This window comes from Pinus tabuliformis, chromosome 4_1, assembly GCF_031772625.1.
Source record: "Pinus tabuliformis cultivar Carrire ecotype Pingquan chromosome 4_1, CPIR1, whole genome shotgun sequence".
Taxonomy (NCBI): domain Eukaryota; kingdom Viridiplantae; phylum Streptophyta; class Pinopsida; order Pinales; family Pinaceae; genus Pinus; species Pinus tabuliformis.
The window spans coordinates 169,720,601-169,744,250 of NC_142303.1; the positions used below are offsets into that span (position 1 = coordinate 169,720,601).

The window sequence follows — 23,650 nt, forward strand, 5'->3', positions numbered from 1 at the left end:
TGACATTATTAAAACAAAACAAAATGCCAATTGATAGAACTTGACAAAGAGAAACTTAATTGAGGGTGGTCGTACATTCCAGCTTAATGTGAGATAAGTCTATAAGGCAAGTGAAGGACAATGTAAATATAAAATCATAAGGCCACACCACCTTCATGTTCACAACTTGAAAACATTGATGAGGTACAATCCATATGCTCATATGGTTAATTAAGTGCTTCTTATTAATCCAGTTCGAGTTCCCCACAAAGAAGCATTTGATAAGTCAAAATGTTTTCAATACAATTATTATGTGCTTGGGGGTAACCATTCTATAGAAGCTCAAAGGAAATTGATGGAGGAATATCCCAATAACCGATGTTTTGAAACAATGAAATGTATCATTTATGATGGTTTATCATATACATAAGCAAAGTTATTGACATGGGATCATAATTCAGATAATGAATATAGGATATCTATAACTTTCATCCAAAGGGCTAGCTTTATTCATAGTGAGTTTGAAGAAAAATGTGGTAGGGATAAGATAAATGTTACTATAGATTTCTGAAAGGAATGTTGTATGGAAATAGGTTATCAAATTGAGGAGAAAGTCAATTCAAAAGGCAACATAGTAAATACTAATATATTCAGAAGTATTGAAAACATTTTCCAGTTGGCGTTTAGAACTGGAGAGATATGGGAATTGATTAAGGAGATTTTTAGCATGTGGGAGAACATTGGCATTAAAAACCAGAAGGTCAAAAAGTCTAAACCATTGATATATAGCAATTATAAATCAGGTTTTGAAATGAAGCAGCTTCCATTAGATATGATTATCACACCTTGGAGATCAATGCAAGGAGTGAAGGATGAAAAACTTGTCAAAGAAATATTATGTCATGTGAGGTCAGAGGAATTATCATTGGAGGGAATGTCTAAATAATTTCAAAAGTAAGTTTGTTGAATTATTTTTACTTATTTCTAGACTATAATTTTCTTTTAAATATAACACATTGTTCTTGGTAGTATTTGTTTTACATATCATTATATTAACTATTTTTACTTTATCTATTCAGTCACAAAATTTACATGAAAATACAAGAACAAATAGTTAAATTATTGAATGAAGATAGTTGGGATGATGTTGTACGCAACTATCCAGATTCAAGTTCTACATCAACACTAAAATATTTTTATCTTTCATTTAAAAAAGTATGTTGATTTATACATTCATTTTTATTCATCTGTATACTATATTTATTTTATAACTTATATATTTATTTGTTTATTTTATTAAAGATGAGGAAGGATGAAAAAGGAGCACCGGATAGTTTTAGAACCTTTATTGAAAAAATTAAGATCGAAAGACTAGAGACGCAACATCTTCAGAATGTTGAACTTGATCCAACTCTTACTCATTTCATTTGGAATGAGCTTAACACAATTCAATATTAAGTAATACAAGGCGACTGTAAAGACATTGCTAAACTCATACCTAAAAGGAATTATTCCCTAGTTATTGTAGATATTCCCTGTGGTTTCAATATCCCAAACATTGACTATGATAGTGACCCTTATACTTATCAAGCTCTTAGTAAAGTGGTTGCGGGGTTTGTAGAAGTCACATCATCGTCGTTATGGATATTTGTGACATTTCATTTAGACACACAATTGGCAATGTTATTGTCAAGCTTCAAGGGGAAAAAACTCAAGGATGCAACTTACATGGTAAGACGTTGAAAATGAATGTTTGATTAATGTTAAAAAAATCTTTTATGTACAAGTTAATTAAACTTTTACTATTTCATGTTACAGGCAAAAGTCAAATCTTCTTAACTGTGAAGATCAATCATTTATAAATGATTGTGAGTTCATCCATATTGATGGTTGGACAAAAGATGATAGCTATATGTCTATGTTTTTTAATCGATTAGATGGAAAGAGTCATAGCCAAGCACTAGTTTATGATGTTGTTGTGAAAAACTAACATATGAATACAAAAAAACAAAAGGAGAGATAGTTAACATTTATCAAAAACCACAGTCATTGATTAACTATCTTATAGACATATGTTCAAATGAAGAAGATTGGGTTGTGGATCTATTTTCTAGCTCAATTAAATTTTATTATATAGAATTGAATTTCAATATTTTCTTTATTAATTTATATGTCATTATACTAATTTACTTCATTATTTCTTTTATGCTTGATAATTACGTACAACACTAGCATGTTGCTTAAAAAAAAGAAGAAATTGCATTGCCATTGAAAAAGATCCAATACAGTGCAAATTTATTCAGCAAAGAATTAATGCTTTTCAATTTCTTCCAGATGCAATGCAAGAAATTGGGTTGAAGAAAGGGGATTTTAGTGAAAAACATGTGGCAAAAAAGGCAAAGGAACCTCAACCACCATTACATGGAATGATTGTAAATGCATACATTGAGAGATTTGCAGAGATCATAGATCGATTAAAACAGGAAAACGAGCAAAATGAAGCAGAAAATATTGTGGGAGAAGACAACGATGAAACTCTAGAGGTTGAAGAGTTTGGATTTTTTTTTCTAAGTAAAGGCTAAATCTATTAATAAAGAGAAATATTTACAAGGAGGTCAAGACCTCAGAGAAGGCCGAAGCCATCCAACCACACTGATCCAGAGAACATAAGACCAGATAACCCGTTAACCCAATACCGGGATTGAGATGACCCGATAAATAATTCCCAGAATCCATACATACAAAAAAAGTTGGCCAAGGTGGTGAACCACATTACAGGGCATATGAGAACTGTGGTTGTGATAATTTTAGTGCCGCCCTAATAACTATATGCAAAACTGAACAAAAACAAGGGCCTGATAAACCTGCCGAGCCAAGACGTGATACAGAGCATATGACCATGAGAGCTGATTACTATGCCTAGCCAAGACCTGATACAAAACATTTTAACAAAAGCCAGAATAGCATAACACACAGGATAGAAGAACCAGAGGCGCGAATCCATAATCATCATGCATTTTGCAAAGGGTCCCAAGCATCCTTCTCCACCCGGCATGGAGAGCCCATCCACATGTCATCCACATTGGCCCCGGCGCCCATGTCGCTGCCACTTGGAGGAGCTATCAAACACAGGTTGCAATCAGATGGGTGCGCCGGATCGACCGTGGGCAAGTTGTTCTGAATATTGTCTTCTGGAAGCTTAGGGGCCTCAGGAGCGTTCCCCTCAACCTGCAAATCATCATGATAAAACACAGTACCAACCACATCTCCCTGGAGCACACTATCGTCCTGAGACTGCGAGGGCGAGGTATGGACCGAGCTACTGGGCTTGTCTTCTTCCTCAGCTAAAATGACATTAATACTAGCTGAGAGAATCGATCTATTGAGCCGACTGTGAAATTTAAAATGGGTGGTTTGGAATGAATTATGCGGGAAGGGCTTACCATGGTCAGAGGATGGGGAGGCCAAAGCCAGAGGTATGATGTTCTGGGGAGCAGGCTGAGAACGGCCGCGGTTTCCACTGGTGCCTCCACGACAAGAAAAACCCCGACGGTGCACCATCGTCAGAAGAACAAAGGGACCTGAGGGATGAGATGAATAGGACCAGATAGAACAGGAATGAAGGTGGGCAAGCCAGGTAAGGAGCTTACACCGGAGAAGCCACCAAACTACCAGAGCAACATAGGGATGCAGGAATAAAGACAGGCTAATGAAGAGAGACCCGATGAAAATGACAGCCAAAATCACAGACGAAGCCATAAATATAACAACCTGCGCAGAATCTCGAACAGGGAGCCATTCAATACCGAATGCTTGAAAAACTGCCAGTACCGAGAGAAATTCATATCATCCGCGGGAGGAGATCGAAGGTCGTGCAGGATTGCCAGGTGCATATCCAGCTGCCGACGTGACATGAGCCCTCCTTAAATGAGCCTCGAGAGCACCCGCATCCAGGTGAAGAGTTTGGATTACGTGATATTGTTGATTAAATTTAAATTATGCTTGGAAATCAAGCTCATTTTTTGTAACTATTAATTAGTTATATTTGTAATGTTTTTTACTTTGACATTTTATGAGAAGAATAAGCATTCAATTAATGGTGTTATGTGTTCAATATTTCTATTATGTGATTTTCTCTTTAATTTGTATGTGAATCCTTTTTTTGAAAAAAAAAAACAGTGATTATTATTATTTTTTGACATGAAAAAAATAATAATAATAAAAATTATTTAACCTTTTTCTGTTAATTTTTTTCTATAAAAATTTTGATTTTAACATGTCATTTCTAGCCAAAAAAAATTATCAAAATGTGTATTTTTTTAGTCATATTTATGTTAAAAATGGTTATTTTTATGTCAATTGTTAAAAATTATTATTTTTTAGAGACAATTATTTGATGTGCATTGAAAAATTAATACAGAGATATAAATATATAGAATATCAAAACTTTAAAATATAGACTTTATTTTTTAACTACGCAAAAAAATAAAAACGTCACTACAGAAAAAATAAATAAATAAAAACAAGAAAATATGAAGAGGAAAACCACTTCAAAAATCGTTAAATTAGAAAATAATTATTCACATCTAATACATTAGAAAATTTGTAAGTCAAAAAATAGGGCTTTTAAAAAAAAGTCGTGATGCAGAATCAACACTTTTTAAAATCATCATGCAAATCACTAACATTCTAAAAACTATTGTACATAAAAAAAATGTAAAGTTTCAAAAACTATGTTAAAAAAATAATATATGTATTTAGCATCACCACTTTTCAAAATCGGGGTCACTTTTTTGCGACCTCTACGAAACGGGTAATCGTATCAGTGCTCGTTTCAAAATTTACATTGTTCAATGTAGAATCTTGTCAAAATCTTCCCTTTTGTTTAATGTTTTGTAAATATGTATTATTTTGTGGTGTTTTTGGAGAATATACAAGATTAACGCTGCCAGAAGTATAGTTGGTCATAGGCAAGAAAGAAAAAATATATTTTTTGAATAGCTCTAGATTTCAGTGGATGATGAATAGTCTATGTATGTAAGGGTATTCGCTGGTTTACCAAATTGATCACTATAAGCTAACCGTTTCTTGAAAAAAAATACAAAAAATGCAAAAGATGTTATCACAAATAACTTTCAACATAATTTAATTCAACTAACTCAATTAATTATTGTTGTTGTTACATCTACGCAATTCTAAGAGTTCAGTGTTTTTCAATACCAAATGTAGATCCAAACTCTGTATTTATTATTAAGTGCCCAGAAGGATCAAATGTCTTTTCACTCCCAAAAAGATCAAATGTCGATGAAAAATGTCTTTTCACTCTAATCGAGGTTTGCATCTCAAAACATTTGGTCCATCTCAGTGCTTGGTATAGATTTAGACTAATTTAATTATTAATTATAATTTCTTTTTTTTGTTTCACTTTTAATTTTATTTAATTTAATAAAGTCAAAATATATTATTGATAATTATAATTATTAATGGCATATTCTAAGAATCCGACAATATAATTTCAAACAAGAATGTGATTTTTTGTTATTTAAGATACAATTTTTGAATGCATAAATAGATTAGTGGAATGATTTAGATCAAACAACTTAAATTAATATTAAAAAACATAAATAATATTAAATTTATAATATTAAATTAAAAATAAATTAGGGAAAAATAAAATATCTTTTTCGAATAGCTCTAGATTTCAGTGAATGATGAATAGTCTATGTATGTAAGGGTATTGGCTGGTCTACCAAATTGATCAATATAAGCTAACCATTCCTTGAAAAAAAATGCAAAAGATATAACAACTTTCACAAATAACTTTCAACATAAATTAATTCAACTAACTCATTTAATTATTATTTTTTTCTCTATAAAGCTAATTCTATTAAAATGAGAGAAAAATATAATTACAATGAGGTTGTAGCCTCAGCCGAGAACAAATGAGTTCCTTCTGGGTATCATAACTGCCCCATGTTTGGGGAAACCAATTTAACATTGCAAAAAACCATGCTGAAGACCAGGAAAACGTCAACAAAACTAGAATGAAGACTTGAGACATCACCATCTGAAGCAGTTGAGAAACAAGACTGTATTGCCTAACATGTAAATGAGAAACAAAACCACAAACGATAAGACCTAACCAGTCAGCAACAAAACTCTGAGATGGCACTTGGGAGTCCACGTGGCATTACATTGGGACGTCTTGGTTAGGAGTCTCCTCGACGACGAGGCATGTGTTCCCATGCGAGATCTCGCCTTCCTTCGCCACGTCACTCTCCGCCCTGCCACCTGGAGGTTCCATCGCCTGAAGGGTGTCGCTCGAGCTGCCAGCAACAACCATCGAAATTGTGGCTCCATGAGAGTTGTCACCTGGTTGTCGAGTGTCGCCTGCAATATCACCTTCCTCATGCTATCTGCCACGCCTTGCTACCCTGCCTTCTTCCATCAGGAGCTACTCAGAGCCATGACTAACAGCCATTCTGCGAATGTCCTGAGGTTGCTTTGCAGATTTACGCGCAGGAGCACTATGTTGTTCTTCTTCTTGAGAGAAAATGATGGTGATATTAGCAGCGATAATGGGCCGGATCAGGTTGCTCTGAAACCTAAAATGAGTCGACTGGAAGGCACTGTGAGGATAGTGTCTGCGAGGCGGACTAGGAGGGGGAGAATTGGCCTGAGACGAAGGCGGAGAGGTAGGTGGTGGTGGTTGTTCATCGCTTTGCGCTGCATGAGAGCGAGCGCTACCACCTCGGTTACCTCCTTTGCGGCTCCTCATGCGGTGACGAACCATGGCAATGTGGCAGAAGAGAAGTTCGGGAGAATTGGGTGCCTGGATGGAAAGCAAAGAATGCACAAAGGGCTTCTGAATAGGGTTCAAAGGGCAGTGCTTGGAATGGGAGTAATGAAACCCATTTCCAAATTCAAGACAGCAAAGAAGCCAACAACGTTTCCCTGTAACAGTTCTAATGTAGGGGTTTCCTGCTTGGAGCGGGCAAATGCTGAAGGAGGGAGGGTAGATAGAGGGGTTGATGGGCGCCATGTTAAATCGAGCAGCTTCCTTATCTCGGCCGGAGCAACCATTAAAGGTGTCCTGCAGGCAGACCTGCTCTCGCCTTAGGTGAGTCTACGGGTGCCATAACTGAGCATGGGAAAGTGCACTCGCCAGTAGCTGGCTGGGCCGAGCGTCGTCATTCCTTTGTAACGCCATTAATAGTCTTGAATTTCACCCGCATCTGGGTGCTCTTCTCCTCCCTATTTCATTCATTCTTCACAAGATTATGATATTCCATTGATTGGATTTCAGTGGCCAACATAGAGAGTGAACCTGTATGTAGATCCATTTCACTTTCAACTCCTATATTAGCCAGTAAATCAACCACTTTATTTCTTTCCCAATGTATGTGCTTGAGAGTGATCGCTCTCTGAGAAGAGAGCCAGATTTCAATAAGTTCAAGTCGATTCGCCATTCTCCAGCTGTTGCTCACTTTGCTTGAAGGTGTGCCTTGCATAATTTTTTTGACCATATTTATTAGAATCTGAGAATCGCCTTCTATAATAAGCGGAAAATATCCATTTTTTTGAGCTAGAAGGAGTCCTTGCCATAGTCCTTCTAATTCGGCCGAGTTATTGGTGTCCCATCCATTACCTAAAAAAGTTAGAAGGGGAGCTCCCTTATGATCTCTGAATATTCCTCCAAACCCTGCTTTGCCTGGATTTCCTTTCAAGGCCCCATCAAAGTTGCACTGGAACATATGATTGGGAGGAGGAAGCCACTTTTCAGGTGTCCTGCTCTTTGCTGGGGTTGTTCCTTTGATTATCAATTCTTGATTCCACTGAAGGTTCCAGTTTGCCCAAATATTTTGTTCCTGAGGGAGAGAAGGAAAATCCTCCTCGTGCCAGGGTTGGAGAAGTAAGGTTTCCTTGATATTTTGATAGATCATGTTCCATAGAGTTTCCAGGGGCAAGGAGTGATCCTTGAAGATTCTCTGGTTTCTCTCCTTCCATATTGTCCACATGAGAAAGCCCGGAATAAGCTTCCATAAGAAATTTCAAATCTTGCTTTTAAATGGATTCCAATCCCAATTGCGAACAGTGGCTATGATGTTTCCTTGGATTCATCCTTCCTTTTGGCATCGAAAACAGACTTTTTCCCAGAGCTTGCGTGCAAGCTGACAAGAGTGCATAAGATGCTTAGTGGATTCCTCTTCTTGCTTGTAGTTGGGGCACAGGGAGGGCCCGTGATAGTTTCTTTTCCTAAGATTGTCCCGCGTGAGGATTTTGTTTTGACATAAAAGCCATAGAAAGGTTGAAACTTTCGGCCAAATATTTGGGTCCCAGACTTTATTCCAGAGAGGATCTTTGACAATATGTTCTTTGATAATGATGTTATAAGCCCCCGAGTAGTGAAGGTACCTTTTTCTTCGTAGCCCCATCTAAGAATATCCCTTTCCTCTGAACGTTGTATTTTCCTCTTCATTAATTCTATATCAAGAATTTGTTGAGCTTGTTCCGTTCCATGTCTTAAGATGTGATCCAAGCTAAGCCATTGCCTGTTTCCCTATGTTGTAGAAGGATTCCAGAAAAGCTTGACTTTGTCATATGTCTGCACATCTTGCTCCGAAAATTGAAGAGGTGAGATTAGGTCCTTTAACTTGGGCTGTTGCTGCCAGGAATCTTCCCAGAACCGAGTTGTATTAGTTCTTCTGTAGGGCGATTATTAGCATATTTTATTGTCCAGAGGGTTTCCCAGGGGGTGAATGGCGCAGTAAGCCATTTCCACCAGATGCGAGCACCCATGACCTCATTGCTATGATATGGATCCCTCAGTCCAGTTCCACCAGCACATTTTGGAAGGCACACTGTGTCCCATTTGACCAGAGCCCATTTGCAGAGTTGACCTGAATTGCCCCACAAGAAAGATCGCTGGATATGTTTGATTTCTTTGAGAACCCATTTGGGAGCAGCCAAGATCAAAAAGAGGTACAACAGCATTGATTGGAGAACATCATTAATTAAGACTAGACGACTTGCCATATTGAGGGCCCTATGAGTCCAAGATGCAAGGCAAGCCTCCAGATTTTCTAAGAGAATCCTCCAAGAAGAGTGCTTCAAGACCGAGTTAGTGATGGGTGCTCCTAGATATTTGGAAGGGAGGACAGCAATCGAGAATCCAAGAATGCGGGCTATGGAAGCTTGGGTAATAGCAAGGGTATGAAAAAGGAAAATTTAGGATTTGGCTTTATTGATACTAGCGCCAGAGGCTTCCGAAAAACCTGTCAGTAACATTTTGAGTTGATGTGCTTCCTGGATTGAGGGATGACCAAAAAGCATCTTGTCATCCACAAACTGCTGGTGGGTGAAAGCAGGGGTGTTATGAAAGGACAATCCTCTTAGATGTTGGGACTGCTGAGATTTTTTAATGTTGCGGCCCAGACCTTCTGCCATAATAACAAAGAGGAAGGGGGAGAGAGGGTCTCCCTATCTAATTCCTCGGGAAGGATGAAAAGGGGAGGAAGGAATACCATTGATCATAACAGAGAAGGAGGAGGAAGAAATGAGACTCATGACCCATCTTACCCAGGGGAGAGCAAAACCAAAAGCAATTAGAGTTTTTTGAATATACAGCCAGCTTAAGCTATCAAATGCTTTTGAAAGATCTATTTTAAGGAGCATACCTGACTTTTTGGAGTGCTTCAGGGAGTGGATGATTTCATGAGTAAGGATGATGCCATCCGTAATCTGCCTGCCTTCCACATATCCAGATTGCTCAGGCGATATGAGAAGTGGGAGTAGCGATTTGAGTCTGGAAGCAATGATTTTGGAGACAATCTTGTAGATTACGTTGCACAGGGCAATAGGCCTATATTTGTCAGGGGTATTGGGTTGAGCTTCCTTGGGAATAAGGGAGATGAATGTGACATTCATGGTTGGAAGCATCCATTTCAAAGTTCTCAATTCCTCAACTACCTGCCAGACTTCCATTTTAATCAGCAACCAGAAATTGTGGAAAAAATTGGAGGTGAAACCGTCAGGTCCAGGCGCCTTCCCCTCTTTCAATTGACAAACTACAATTTCCACCTCCTATAAGTCGATCGACCTGAGGAGGAGTTGGTTGTGCTCCTCTATAATAACTTTTGGAATGTTCCTGGTTATTTTTTCTATGGCTTACGACCTGTTAGTCTGTGGCTCTTGATGAACCTGCTTGAAGTAGTTTAAAACTTCGCGTTCGATTTCTTCATGTGTTTCCACCTTTACCCCCTGCTCATTTTGAATATGAGTGATGTTGTTATTCATTCTTCGTTGGATGGTAGTCCAATGAAAAAAAATTGTGTTTTTTTCTCCTTCCTTAAGCCATCTTATTCTTGATTTTTGCCTCCAGAGTGTTTCTTCTTGTTTTGCCCTCTTTGAAATCTGAGACTCAAGATACTTTTCCTGTTCTAACAGGTCATCTGATCTGCCTTTTGTAATAATCCGTTGCTGCAGTCGTTTCATATCTTGATCGAGGGCAATTTGAGCCTGGAAAATGTTGCCAAAAGAAGAATGGTTCCATTGTTTGATCTTACTCTTGAGGTGTTTAAGCTTCTGCTGAAATTGAAACATTTTTGTGCCATTTGGAGGAGAAAAATTATTCCATTCTGAGTTTATTAGGTTGTTGAAATCCGGATGTGACATCCAAAAAGCCTCAAAGCGAAATGGCCTTCGGGTTGTATTGCCAGGACGAGACCATTGAAGAGAGATTGGCCAGTGATCTGACCCTGAGAGCGGCAAAATTGAAGCTGAGAGGTCTCCTCCTAGATGGATTGCATTGTCTGAAAGTAAGAATCTGTCCAGGCCAGAGGCAATCTGATGCAAACCTGTTTTTTTATTATTCCATGTATAAAGTCCATTATTGAATTTCATGTCAATGAGGCAGTGGTTTTGAATGAATTCTTTTAGATTATTACCTTCCTTGTCCAGTTTGTTCCTACCTCCCCTTTTTTCTTCCAGCTTGGTTATCATATTGAAGTCACCCCCAGTGATCCATAGTGGATGCGATCTTTCAGTATTGATTGCCGAAAGGGTATTCAAAATTTCTATCTTGTGCATAGCCTCCTGGGAAAAATACACACTGATTAAATGACCATGTATACTGGTCCCTGTGATGTGAAAAGTGGCTTGAATAAAATGCTTGTTAGCATGGATGTTATTGAGCATAATGGTACGAGCGTCCCAACTATTTGTTAGGCCTCCTAAGGCACCAGAGGCATCCACTGCAGCTGTGAGACATCCTGGCCAGGCTTTTGCTGTAGTTCGTTCCAGAGAGGTTGAATTGCATTTGGTTTCTTGGAAGAATAGGATTTGTGGCTTCTCTTGTTGAATCATATTTTTAATCAGTCTACCTTTCCCGGGGCCATTGAGCCCTCTGATATTCCATGATATTAGCTTCATTAAGGAATGTTTGGGAGGGAGTTGTAGTACTTTGTAAGTTTGGAGTATCTGCCTGACTCCACTAGCATTTCCCCAATGCAGATTGTTCGTTGGAGATCTATTTTCCTTCCACGCTTTTTGTTATCTTTGGTAATATGTTTCCCATCCCAAAGGCCGTCGGTCTGAATGCCTAGGGATTTTTCCCTGGATCACTTCCAGATTCTCCAATTGTCTCTCTGGGATTTTGTCATAATTTTTTGTTTTGCATGCCTACTCAAGGCCTAGAATGTCTAGGTCCCCAATCTCTATGCTTTCTGGTTCCTCTTCCATATGCTGAGATTCATTTAATCCTTCAGTTGTTTCTGTTGCTATTATAGAATCAGGCTACATGTTATCTACCTCTATTCCTTGAGTATTCCAGGTTGGGACTTTGTGCTAGGCAGAAGGGAAAAGATCTGTGGGCAGGGGATCTTCTTGGGTTTTCTTGGAGTCTACATGGGCAGATTGTTTGTCCTTCTTGGGCTCCCTCTCTAAGGAAGCGGGGTTTTCAGAGTTATGGTCATCTTGTCGGGCCAACGCTTCAAAGCTATTGCTCGTAGAGGGCTTGGAAGAGCTGGCTTGAGGCATCTTAGGATTTGAAGTCGGTTTCTTGTGGTTTTTCCTACGATTGGCGACTTTAGTGAAGCCATCTGAATCAAGCTTATAGGGTGCAGATGGATTTGAGGGTTTCTAATTTAAATGATAGTCCCTAAATAAGTGGCCTGGGGTATGGCATCTTCTACATCTAAACGGAACATGTTCATAGTCTATTAACTGAACCCATTCAACATCGTCATGGCAGAGACTTACCGCATCCGGAAGTGCCTTGTTGACGTGCATATAGAGACAAATTCGAGCAAAGGAGGTGTATCTTCGGAGTTTTGTTTCCTCTGCAACTTTGATAAATTCTCCAAGACCATTCCCAATGTCTTGTAGAGAAGCTTCGTCCCAGTATTCCAGGGGGAGAGAGTAAAGACGAATCCAGACTGGAGCCCAGCTGAGGTTTTCTTTATCCGGGTTGAAGCGCCCGACCCAGTCCCTCAGATACAGGCCAGCTGCGTTGAAGAAATACGGCCCTCCATCTAGGACCCTATTTCGGTCCTCTAGGCAGTTAAAGATGGTCGTGAAGAACCCTTTAGGTCCCAGCTGCAGGGTGATGTGTCCTTTTGGCTTCCATTTAGCTGTTATCCAGCCATGCAGAGCTTTCTTTGTTGGCCATAGTCCTATAAACTTGCCTATCAGGGCATGGTCCCTCATGTACTATATCTGAACATTGATTTGGTGACTTGGGAGTTCTATCTTCGGACGTTCAGCAGCGACTAGCTTGCAGGTGGTCGAAGTGACTTTGGAATGTTCTTTGTCATCTGTCTTGGCTTGTTGTGGATTCCTATCCATGCTGTCTCCATTTTGTTCCTCTGGTTTGGCACTTTTATCATTCTTTTGCCAAGTTTCATTTTCATTGGGGGGAGGCTCTACGTCCTCCCCCTAGGTCTGTGAGAATCTACCGTCGCAGGCTCTGCAAAAACCATAGAACTTTGTTCCTTCGAATCGCCACCCATTCATCAGCTCATTTAATTATTATTGTTGTTACATATATTCAATACCAGAAGTATATCTATCTTAAATCTGTATCTATTAAGTGCCCAGAAGGATCAAATGTCTTTTCAGTGTTTTCACTCCCAAAAGTATCAAATGTTTTTTCAATCTTTTCACTCCCAAAAGTATCAAATGTATTTTCACTCTAAAAGAGGTTTGCATCTCAAATCATTTGGTCCATCTCACTGCTTGGTAGATCTAGAGATAGATTTAGACTAATTTAATTATTAATTATAATTTAATTTTTATTTTATTTCACTTTTCATATAATTTCAAACAAAAATGTGATTTTTTGTTATTTAAAATACAATTTTTCTAATGTAATTTTTTTGTTATTTAAAATACAATTTTTGAATGCATAAATAAATTATCAAATAATTTAGCTCAAACAACTTAAATTAATATTTAAAAAAATTTATAATATTAAATTAAAAATAAATTAATTATCCACCTAGAGCATCATTTTAGTTAGTTTAATTATTACATTAGTCAGTTAAAATAACTGTAAAATAAATTAGTGCTACAGTTGCCAATATTACCATATCATTTTATTTTAACACAAACAATTTCCTTGAAAAGAATTACCAAAATAATATATTTCAAAGAAGTGTATAGATTCTTCACTCCGAGAATAACCCATGGTCGTCAAAGAACCAAAACCCTGTAATTGTAAATTTACATCGTCAGGCAGGGGAAAAGAAATTCTGCCAAGCTTGTGGAGAATTTCAACAAAATTTCAGAGAAATGATAGAAATTCAATAATTCTATGAGAGATATTTTGGTTGAAATGAATGTAGGGTTTTATAGAGACATAGGCTATAAAATAGAGATGTATCTAGGTCCATGTTTGGTGTGTAGGGTTGAGCGGTAATTTCAGATCAAGGTTGTAGATTGTTTCCGTGAATACTATTTCCTTAACAATTTGGTTGAACTTCAGGAAGATACAGTGTTTTTTCTTGCAGAACTTAAGATGGTCTATAGCTTCAGGCGAGAATGTTCTCATTGGCATCGATCCAACTCAGCGCAGGCTTGAATCCTCCATCCCCCCAGCTCTTCTCACCTTCTTCCATTCAAGGGGCTTGTTCACCTGGAACAAGCTTATTGATTCGTGGTCCTCACAACAGCCCATTTGGAAAAATGAATTTCAACTAGCTTTACCCCCTCCCCTCTGTCCCCTATGGCTCTCTGTCATCAACATTTTCTCCAACAAAGGAATCTTACAAATGGGCACAAAGGACGAACTGGTATGGTCGTTTGAGAAGCCCACCCTCCCTCTTACTGTCAAAAATCTCTACTCTCTCCTCTCATCGATCCTTCCGCCATCTCCCCCCATCTTTCCCTCTAAGCTCTGGAAAGCCCCCTGCCCTCTAAAAGCGATCCTCTTCTCATGGCTTCTCTTCTCCAACAAGAACCTCACCTGGGAGGTTCTCCAAAAAAAAGGATGGCACGGTCCGAGCAGGTGTCAACTGTGTTCAGCTCAACAAGAAACAAACGCTCACATGTTCTTCGAATGTGCTGCCTCTTCTTCAATCTGGTACGAGCTCTCTCAGACTTATGGTTTTTCTCACAGGTCATTTCCAACTGTACAGGATGGATTCTTCTGGTGGAGTACACAGCGCCCCTCCTGGCGTGCTCTCTTCATCCTCACTTGCTGGTTCATCTGGAAGTGGAGGAACCAACGGATCTTTCAGAACTCCCGCCAGCCCCTTCACTCTATTTTGATATCTATCTCGGGCTCCATGCCTTCATCGGATTAGCCCCTTTCTAATCAAGCTGCTTTTCACCTGATAATGGTCTTTTTGCTCCTGTTTTTATGCGGCCTACAGGGTCCTACTCATGTTTATGCTGCGGCCTGATCTTTTTGTTCCTGTTTTTTAGCGGCCCACAGGGTCCTTCTCATGTTATATTCTTCACAAAATCAGGACTCATATATGGTAATCGATCCGGCAGTATCACCACACTGATATGAACAATGATGACACAGGTTTATGCTGCGGCCTCCGGGGTCCTTCATCTGCAAATTTCACGGTCCTCCTCATGGGGACTCAAATGTTTTTTAAATTTCTCCTGTCTATTTGGAAAATGTCTCCACTGAGACACCTGTAATACTGATCTTTATATAAACTTAATATAATCTATTTTGATTTTTTCTTCTGAAAAAAAAAAAACAAAGTAAGGATGAAGGTTAAGATGCTTATTTGATAGATGTCATATATTCAAACCCTACAATCCATACATCCCCGGCATGCCATAACATTAAAAAAAATTGATATTAAAGAAAAACATATGAGGTGATCCGTACATCCCCTGCCATAACATTCAGAAAGATTTTGATATTGAAGCAAAACATATCAGGTGTGCATTGGATTATAATGGAGAAAAGTTTTGAAAAGCGCTTCAAAGCCCTAAATTTAGCTTTTCCACATGAAAACAAAAGAACCAATAAATCTATTATTGATAACTTCACCTGCTAAGGACAATGACTTCCAAAGAAAATAAATAACCAATCGGCTTTAAAAGGAATAACTAATTTACTTTAGAGATGAATAAGCCTGTAATGAAAATATTTTTAATGGTCTACACTTACCTCAGGTTTTTTTTTCCATCCGTAGTAAACTGAAATCCTAACTAAAGTTCTGCAACTGCATTTCACCTTCTTCCACTCCCTTTTACTGTTGCCTAATTGCTTCCCTTCCTTCTTTTCCATCCGTAGTAAATTGAAATCCTACTTAAAGTTCTGCGACTGCATTATTAAGTCGACATTAAATTGTATTGTTTAACCCTAATAAAACTTATATTGCCTAATTAACTGAATAATGGAGAGATTTACTTTTAATGATTAAGTGGACATTAAATTGCATTGTTTAACCCTAAAACTTGTATTACCTAATTGATTGAATAATTGAGAGATTGATTGTAGTCTATATTAATTTATACATTTACTTTTAATGATGAAGTCAACATTAAACTATATTGTTTAAACCCAAAAAAAATTTATATTTAAAAAATATTAAGATACAATCGTAGATCAAAGCTAAATATCTCCACCATATTGTGTTGTATATGGTTACAATTCCGAAATAAAATTTTTGATATTTTGAAATCAAATTGTTTACAATTCACTAATTGGAATTTTGATATTTTGGAAGGGAATTGGTTATACTTTAGTGATGGAATTCTGTAATGATAATTTTTTTATATTTTTAAATAGAATTTATGTATTTATTTTAGAATGGAATGGAATTGATTATACTTTGGCGATGGTTTTTTTGTTAGTTAAAATATATTTTTAAATAAAATTAATGTATTTATTTTAAAATGGAATGGAATTGATTATAATTTGGCAATAGTTTTTTTTGTTAGTTAAAATATATTTTTAAATATATAAATAGATTTGATACCCATAATATCCAGTAACATTTAAATTAGATTTTAAATTAAATTGATTATAATTTAATAATAGTTTTTTATTTAAAATATATTTTTAAATACACAAATAAATTTAATATCCATATCTAGTGACATGACATTTAAAATAGATTTTAAATTAAATTGATTATAATTTAGTAATAGTTTTTTTTATTTAAAATATATTTTTAAATACATAAATAGATTTAATATCAAAATTATAATTTTTATACTAAATAAATTTAATACCTGAAAAACCTCTTATCTACTCCAAGTTTGACAATTCAAAATCCTCAACTTTTGATTTCAGAAAATTACTTCCCATTCCAAAAAAAACTACCAAATAGCATTAAAACTCTCATCCACGCTAATTTTGAAAATTCAAAATCTTCAACTTCCAATTCTAGAAAACTACCAAATAGCATTAGAGATTGTTATACAACAAAGAACCGATGCTAAAAAAACTACCAAAATAACATTAAAGACTATTATACAGCAAAAACATACTTTAGAAAAACCATTATAGAAAACTACCAAATAGCATTAAACACTATTATACAGCAAGAACAGAGAGACTTTAGATACCTAAAATTCTAGGCTGCATTAGCATTAAACACTGTTATACAGCAAGAACAGAGAGACTTTAGATACCTAAAATTCTAGGCTACATTTAGTTAATTACTTTCACTGACTTTAGATACGGAAAAGCTACATTCAATCAATTACTTTAATTTTATTTGGATGAGTATGAGTATTGGATATATTACTAACCCTTGGACAAGCTCCTTGGTTATGAAGTTCCTTATTTAAGGAAGTTGCCAACCTTCAAACCTTCTTAAAACAATTGCCAATCTTAATTACTTTAACTTTATTTGGATAAATATTGGATATTTTATTGAGCCATATGAAGTTCCTTACAAAGTTCTTTATTTAACAAAGGTTGAAGGTATTTAACAAGTACGAAGTTCCTTATTTAACAAGGCTGAAGCTATTTAACAAGTTCCTTATTTAACAAGGTTGCCAACCTTCAGAGTTTCTTAAAACAATTGCCAACCTTCAGAGTTTCTTAAAACAATTGCCAACCTTAATTACTTTAACTTGAGTATTGGATATATTACTAACCGGTGGCCAGGCTCCTTGGTTATGAAGTTCCTTGGACCTTATTTAACAAGGTTGAAGGTATTTAACAAGTTCCAGGCTCCTTGGTTATGAAGTTCCTTGGACCTTATTTAACAAGGTTGAAGGTATTTAACAAGTTCCTTATTTAACAAGGTTGCCAACCTTCAAAGCTTCTTAAAACAATTTCCAACCTTAATTACTTTAACTTAAGTATTGGATATATTACTAACCCATGGGCTCCTTGGACCTTCTTAAAACAATTGCCAACCTTAATTAACTTGAGTATTGGATATATTACTAAGCCATGGGCAGACTCAATTGCCAACCTTAATTAACTTGAGTATTGGATATATTACTAAGCCATGGGCAGACTCCTTGGTTATGAAGTTCCTTGGACCTCCTTAAATCAATTGCTAACCTTAATTACTTTAACTTGAGTATTAGATATATTACTAAGCCGTGACAGGCTCATTGCTTATGAAATTGCTTATTGTTATGAAATTCCTTAATCATTGCTTATTGTTATGAAGTTCCTTAAATAACTTGAGTATTGGACATATTACTAAGCCGTGAACAGGCTCCTGGTTATGAAGTTCCTTGGACATCCTTAAAGCAATTGCCAACCTTAATTACTTTAACTTGAGTATGGGACCTGGTTATGAAGTTCCTTGGACATCCTTAAAACAATTGCCAACCTTAATTACTTTAACTTGAGTATGGGATATATTACTAAGCCTTTTTACTTTAACTTGAGTATGGGATATATTACTAAGCCGTTTTAACTTTAACTTGAGTATGGGATATATTACTAAGCCGTGGACAGTTCCTTTTTCCTTAGTGTTATGAAGTTCCTTAAAGTATTGGATATATTACTAAGCCAGTTCCTTTTTCCTTAGTGTTATGAAGTTCCTTAAAGTATTGGATATATTACTAAGCCGTGGACAGGCTCCTTGGTTTGCCAACCTTAATTACTTTAACTTGAGTATTGGATATATTACTAAGCTCCAAGCCGTGGACAGGCTCCTTGGTTTGCCAACCTTAATTACTTTAACTTGAGTTGGATATATTACTAAGCCGTGGACAGGCTCGTTGGTTATGTTGGTTATGAAGTTCATGGACAGGCCTCGTTGATTATGAAGTTCATGGACAGGCTCGTGGGTTATGTTGGTTATGAAGTTCCTTATTTAAGGAAGTTACCAACCTTCAAACCTTCTTAAAACAATTGCCAGAACATTGCCAGAACATCATGCAAAAAATTGGGGAGAAATCAAAGAAACTGTTGATTTTGAAAATGGCTTAAGATACAAAGAAACTGGGGAGAAATCGAAGAAACTGTTGATTTTGATAACGGCTGAACATATCCCGGGATTTCACGCGGAAGCATTGGTCAATTTGGTTACGAGACATACACCTAATTTACCTATTCGACTATTTAGGGGTAGTGATTATGCTGGGACCATGGACCGCCAACTGCCACTTCAACCTTCTGATTAGAAATTTAATTTTAATTTCACAACATTCTGATTAGAAAATTAATTTTAACTTCACAAGAAAAATATAAACTAAAAGTTTTGAGAAAAGGACACCTTTCAATTTTGATCGAAAATCCTTTGAGATTAAACAAAAACAACACTAAATCCCAGATGGGAGTTCTGAGATGATTTAAGCATAAACAGATATAGCTGATTAGCTTCATAATATGTCCGAGAATTGTCCTAGTCACAAACCGAATCATCAATGCCTGAAGGCGGACTGATTTTGAACAGAACAAGCTACAGAAGACACTTCATCTCTCATCCCATTGGAGATGATCAAATTTCTATTCCATTTCATAGCATGTTGCATCAGATATATACAGAATATGAATGCGCGATGGTGAAACTGGAATTATGTAGTCATCACTAACAAGTAGAAATAAATTCATAATTTTATAGATATTCATGCAACAAAAGTTGTAGAAGGGTAAGAATTCAACCCTGATCCCTGGCTGAAAGAATAAATTTCAAAGCCAGTTCCTTCTCGAATATGAGCTCTGGGTTTCTTGTTCTTATTGTTTATAAACAGATCTTTCTCCTCTGGTGTAATTTGATGGTGGCTTTGAATGGCAGAATATAGATCGTTATCTTCATGAATGTTAGAATAGAGGCCATAGAATGTATCATCACCCAACCATTCCTCTGCCATCTCCTCATCATTCAATAAATCATAGAATGAATCATCACCCCACCATTCCTCGCCCATCTCCTCATTCAGTAAATCATTATTTTCAAAATTTGCTCCTTCGATTTTCGTAGGAGGTTCAGATTGCTTGAATCCATCCGACGAAATCCAATTATCATTCACCAATTTCATAAACGTTTGCTGAAGTTCCTCAAGACTATCCTGTGTGTTACTCTGCATCCAGCAATATATGTGATCGTATTATTAGCTTCAAAACCAATCAAAACAACTGTAGAAATGATGCCAGTGGAAAAATTGACAATCAACCCTTAAGAATGAAAAATTAAATAACACCATGCAGATTACTAACCTCATCCTTAACATTGGCCATCATTGTTGCCATCTCATCTAGAAAATCAGAGAATCCCTGCAAATACGAGAAAGGAGAATGTCAGTAATAATCCTTAATTCCTTACTTTTCCAAACAAAATTTAAAAGTATGTTGAAGCTCCAATCATTTCCTCCAGGAAATATACAAATCTTACTACAAGAAATAAAACCAGGGAAGAAATGTAGGAACTCACATCTACATCATCCTCCGAATCGTATACGCCTACATCATACATTGCCCTTTTGGTATCATCTGATAGAACTGCAACCAAAGAAAACCCCCAATTAACCAACATCTTGTTCACGGTCAATCAGTTAATTCTAAACCCCCAATTAACCAACATCTTGTTCACGGTCAATCAGTTAATTCTAAGCTTCATAATATTTTTCTCAACTGGTTAATTACCTGAATATGCTTCTTGTATTTCTTGGAATCTTAACTTGGCCTGCTCAGCCAAAGATGGGTCTTTGGACCATTTGTCAGGATGCCATTTCTGCAACAAATCAAATGATACAGAGTGAACCACAATTTCACACAAAACAAAAGGAACAGGCATACAACCAAAAGAATAGACACAGACATGGCAAGGACGATAAGACCGATTGGATTTAATCAATAAACCCTAAAGTTGCTACAAGGAATGGATTCTGCTCAGGAGGGGCACCCCTGTATCACCCAATCGTCCATCTGTTGCAGTAAGCCTAAACTCATTCAATGCATTTCCTATGCATCCAGAAACTTGCAACAGGGATCCTTCAGTTACAATGGATTCCATAGACCTGTTTGTTACGAAGGCCTAATGCATCCAGAGAGTTATAACAGGAATCCTTCAGTTACAATGGATTCCATAGACCTGTCTGTTACGAAGCCTAGCAACTTCTTAATTAATAGAAGATTAATAGTATTTAATTTGTTTTAAAATGTAAAACAGAAACCATGGGCTCATAATGCAAACGCTAATTTCAAAGTGCCCCAGGCATCCAGAAACATTGATCACATCCTAACCAATCTTGAACGGCTCTGCTATCTCAATGGAAGGAGGAAACATGGGCAACAGCAATATCCCAAATTGGCAGTTTAATCAACAAATAGACAGAAAATATAGTTGCGATTATAGAGCATTCGAGAAACCCGCAGATGATTAATCTGATTTAGTTCCTATACTAGAAGAGGCCTATCTAAACCTTAGTTTGCATGCACATGAAGGTCCAATATTGAATGACCTCATCATTTGTGTGAACTCAAGATATCACCCTCCAGTTTTGCAAGTTGCAACCTCCATGTGTATCAGATTTGCATTTAGATGGATTGTGCTGGTTCATGGATTACCCCAAACCCCAGCCCCACCTGAGATATATTTCCGATAGAGGTATCAAGAAAATCATCCGGTCCAAACTTCTTGTTGCAGAAAGATCCTGTGTTTAGGATGGCTCTATGCTAATTGATTGAACATTATACATCAGATATGAAATTTTTCTTATTTTGATTTATTAAAGATGCAGTTTACAGGGATGGAATTTGACAACCAAATTGCGCATCAGGAAGGCATTTTGACCATCAATTATAGTTAAAAATCCTGTATACCCTCATCAAGGATGGAATTTGACAAGCAAATTGCCCTTCACGAGGCAGTTTGATAGTCAAATACAGTTAAAAAAGATCATGGTTATCTATCTTCAAAGTTAGTTAAAATGCTTAATATAGTTATCAAAACCATCAAATTTAACAGGTGGATTTGTTCAATTCCAACACTGGCCATACACAAGATATACCTCTCTTCCACCTGAACTCTAAGATCACCTAAATACCCCCTAAATTTCCATTGGTGGCCAAATATGACCAACGAAAATGAAAAAAGGTACGAGTAAAACATGTAATGGGAATGCCTAGTGCGGATTCAATCGATAAAAATCAAACTGAGTTTAGAAGGATCGTGCTTGCCCCACATCCCACTCCACCTCGAAACAGGCTGCAGAATGCATCTAACTTCTAAGGGTCAGAAAAGGTTCATTGGTAGCCAATTATGGAAAATGAGACGGGAATAAGGTTCTGTAACAAAATATGCAATGGGGTGCCTCTTACAGATAATGCAGCTACAGAACATTCAAAAATCCAAGACCTAACAACCGAAAAAATGCCAAATTTGGGGATAAGCGCGCAAAGTCTATCCCAAAAGATCAATCCAATACCGAATTCCATTAAAAATAACTTATCTACCCTCTAAGAAATCATTTGAGGTTCCCAAACATAAATTCCCTTCTTATTGCCTGCAAGATATCCGCATTATGCGCTTAACTTCACACAGACCAAAAACAGAGCAGAACGCAAATTTACATGCAAACCAAACACAAAATCTCATTGCATTTCTCCTTTATTAATGCCAAGAAAGATTCTGTACTCACCTTTGCCAGTTTTCTGTAAGCGCTGCGTATCTCAACATCAGATGAATCTTTATTAACGCCGAGAACTGCATAAAACGATGCAGCCGATTCCCTCTGAGATGCCATTCTGAAAAACCACCGTATCGATCCTCTTCCCACAGAGAACTATAAGCCCAACCTGATTACACACAACAGACTGTAATTTCCTTCCCTAAACCTCCTAAACCTGTGCAATAATCTGCTTCCCTAAACCTCCCAAACCTCAAGAATTTCCACCAATATCGATCAATTCAAGCACAGAACTACCAAATATAATGCCGAATCCCGATCATAACCGTGCCCCTGATATTTATATATTCCTCACCGTTGACAAACACATGGGCAAGAAGTTTAATGGCCAAGAAATAACTGAGATGGCGCGTGAAGATGGCACGTGTGGCCTTTCGACTAAACTAGAACAACACCACCATTTCCAGACCTTTAACCTCGCGTCATGCATCTAAAAAAAATCTATTCCGCCCGGCCCTACAGTGCACTTCTTTCGATACCAACTGAAAATATCTCCTCGTACTATTATGCTTTCCTTATATGGCCAACCATGGAAGCCTCCAGAACATCTTGCCACGTCAACGGCCGCGTCAGAGATATTTTCCAATCTGCCCAGAGAGTTCTGGAAGAATACAGCGCAAATATCAGTTGCTGATTGTTGTACTCTTTCTTCTAAATGTTTCTCGCAATGTCCCATCGCTACTTTCCTTTCTTGGACGGCCAAGGCCCTCCACAGATATTTTTACACAATTCCGTGCAATAAAAGATAGCATATATAATTATATTTCATATTTAATGTCAGCATCATACTATTCCATTTAACAACATCGCGCATTGATAATCAGAATTCTAAAATATGTTATTATATATGGTTATGGTTAAAAAAATAATAATTTTTTGGTGGAATTCTTTTATTAATTTTTCAAAAGATAAGATTGCAATGTGGTCAGTTGGTAAAGAAAATATTTCTGATCTCATTCTTCTCAGACTCGTTGGTTATGAGATCGTGGCAAAAATATAAAGACAATAGTAAGAAATGTCAATACGGAAGATATGAATTGGCAAACAACACAGGAGGAGCTTATAGGTGCAAATCACCAAGAGCTCCTACAAGCTAATA

General features: G+C 37.0%; 1 protein-coding gene across 1 annotated transcript; it reads right to left on the reverse strand.

Annotated features, from left to right (window-relative positions):
• Positions 1–19,399: 19,399 nt before the first annotated feature.
• Positions 19,400–23,033, reverse strand: LOC149174717 (uncharacterized). Its single transcript, XM_089419394.1, has 5 exons — positions 22,504–23,033; positions 20,507–20,594; positions 20,295–20,362; positions 20,081–20,137; positions 19,400–19,944 (listed from the first exon to the last, which is right to left on the reverse strand). The coding sequence occupies exons 1-5, from the start codon at positions 22,606–22,608 to the stop codon at positions 19,489–19,491; spliced, it is 774 nt and encodes a 257-aa protein (XP_089275520.1). The 5' UTR covers positions 22,609–23,033; the 3' UTR covers positions 19,400–19,488.
• Positions 23,034–23,650: the final 617 nt, after the last annotated feature.

Bases quoted from the DNA above. Each gene is read 5' to 3' on its own strand.
- LOC149174717 (XM_089419394.1), bottom strand. From the start codon at position 22,608: ATGGCATCTCAGAGGGAATCGGCTGCATCGTTTTATGCAGTTCTCGGC. The intron at 20,595-22,503 runs GTGAGTACAGAA...GATTTGTTGCAG, and splicing joins CTTACAGAAAACTGGCAAAG to AAATGGCATCCTGACAAATG. The intron at 20,138-20,294 runs GTGAGTTCCTAC...TCGTATTTGCAG, and splicing joins ATTCGGAGGATGATGTAGAT to GGATTCTCTGATTTTCTAGA.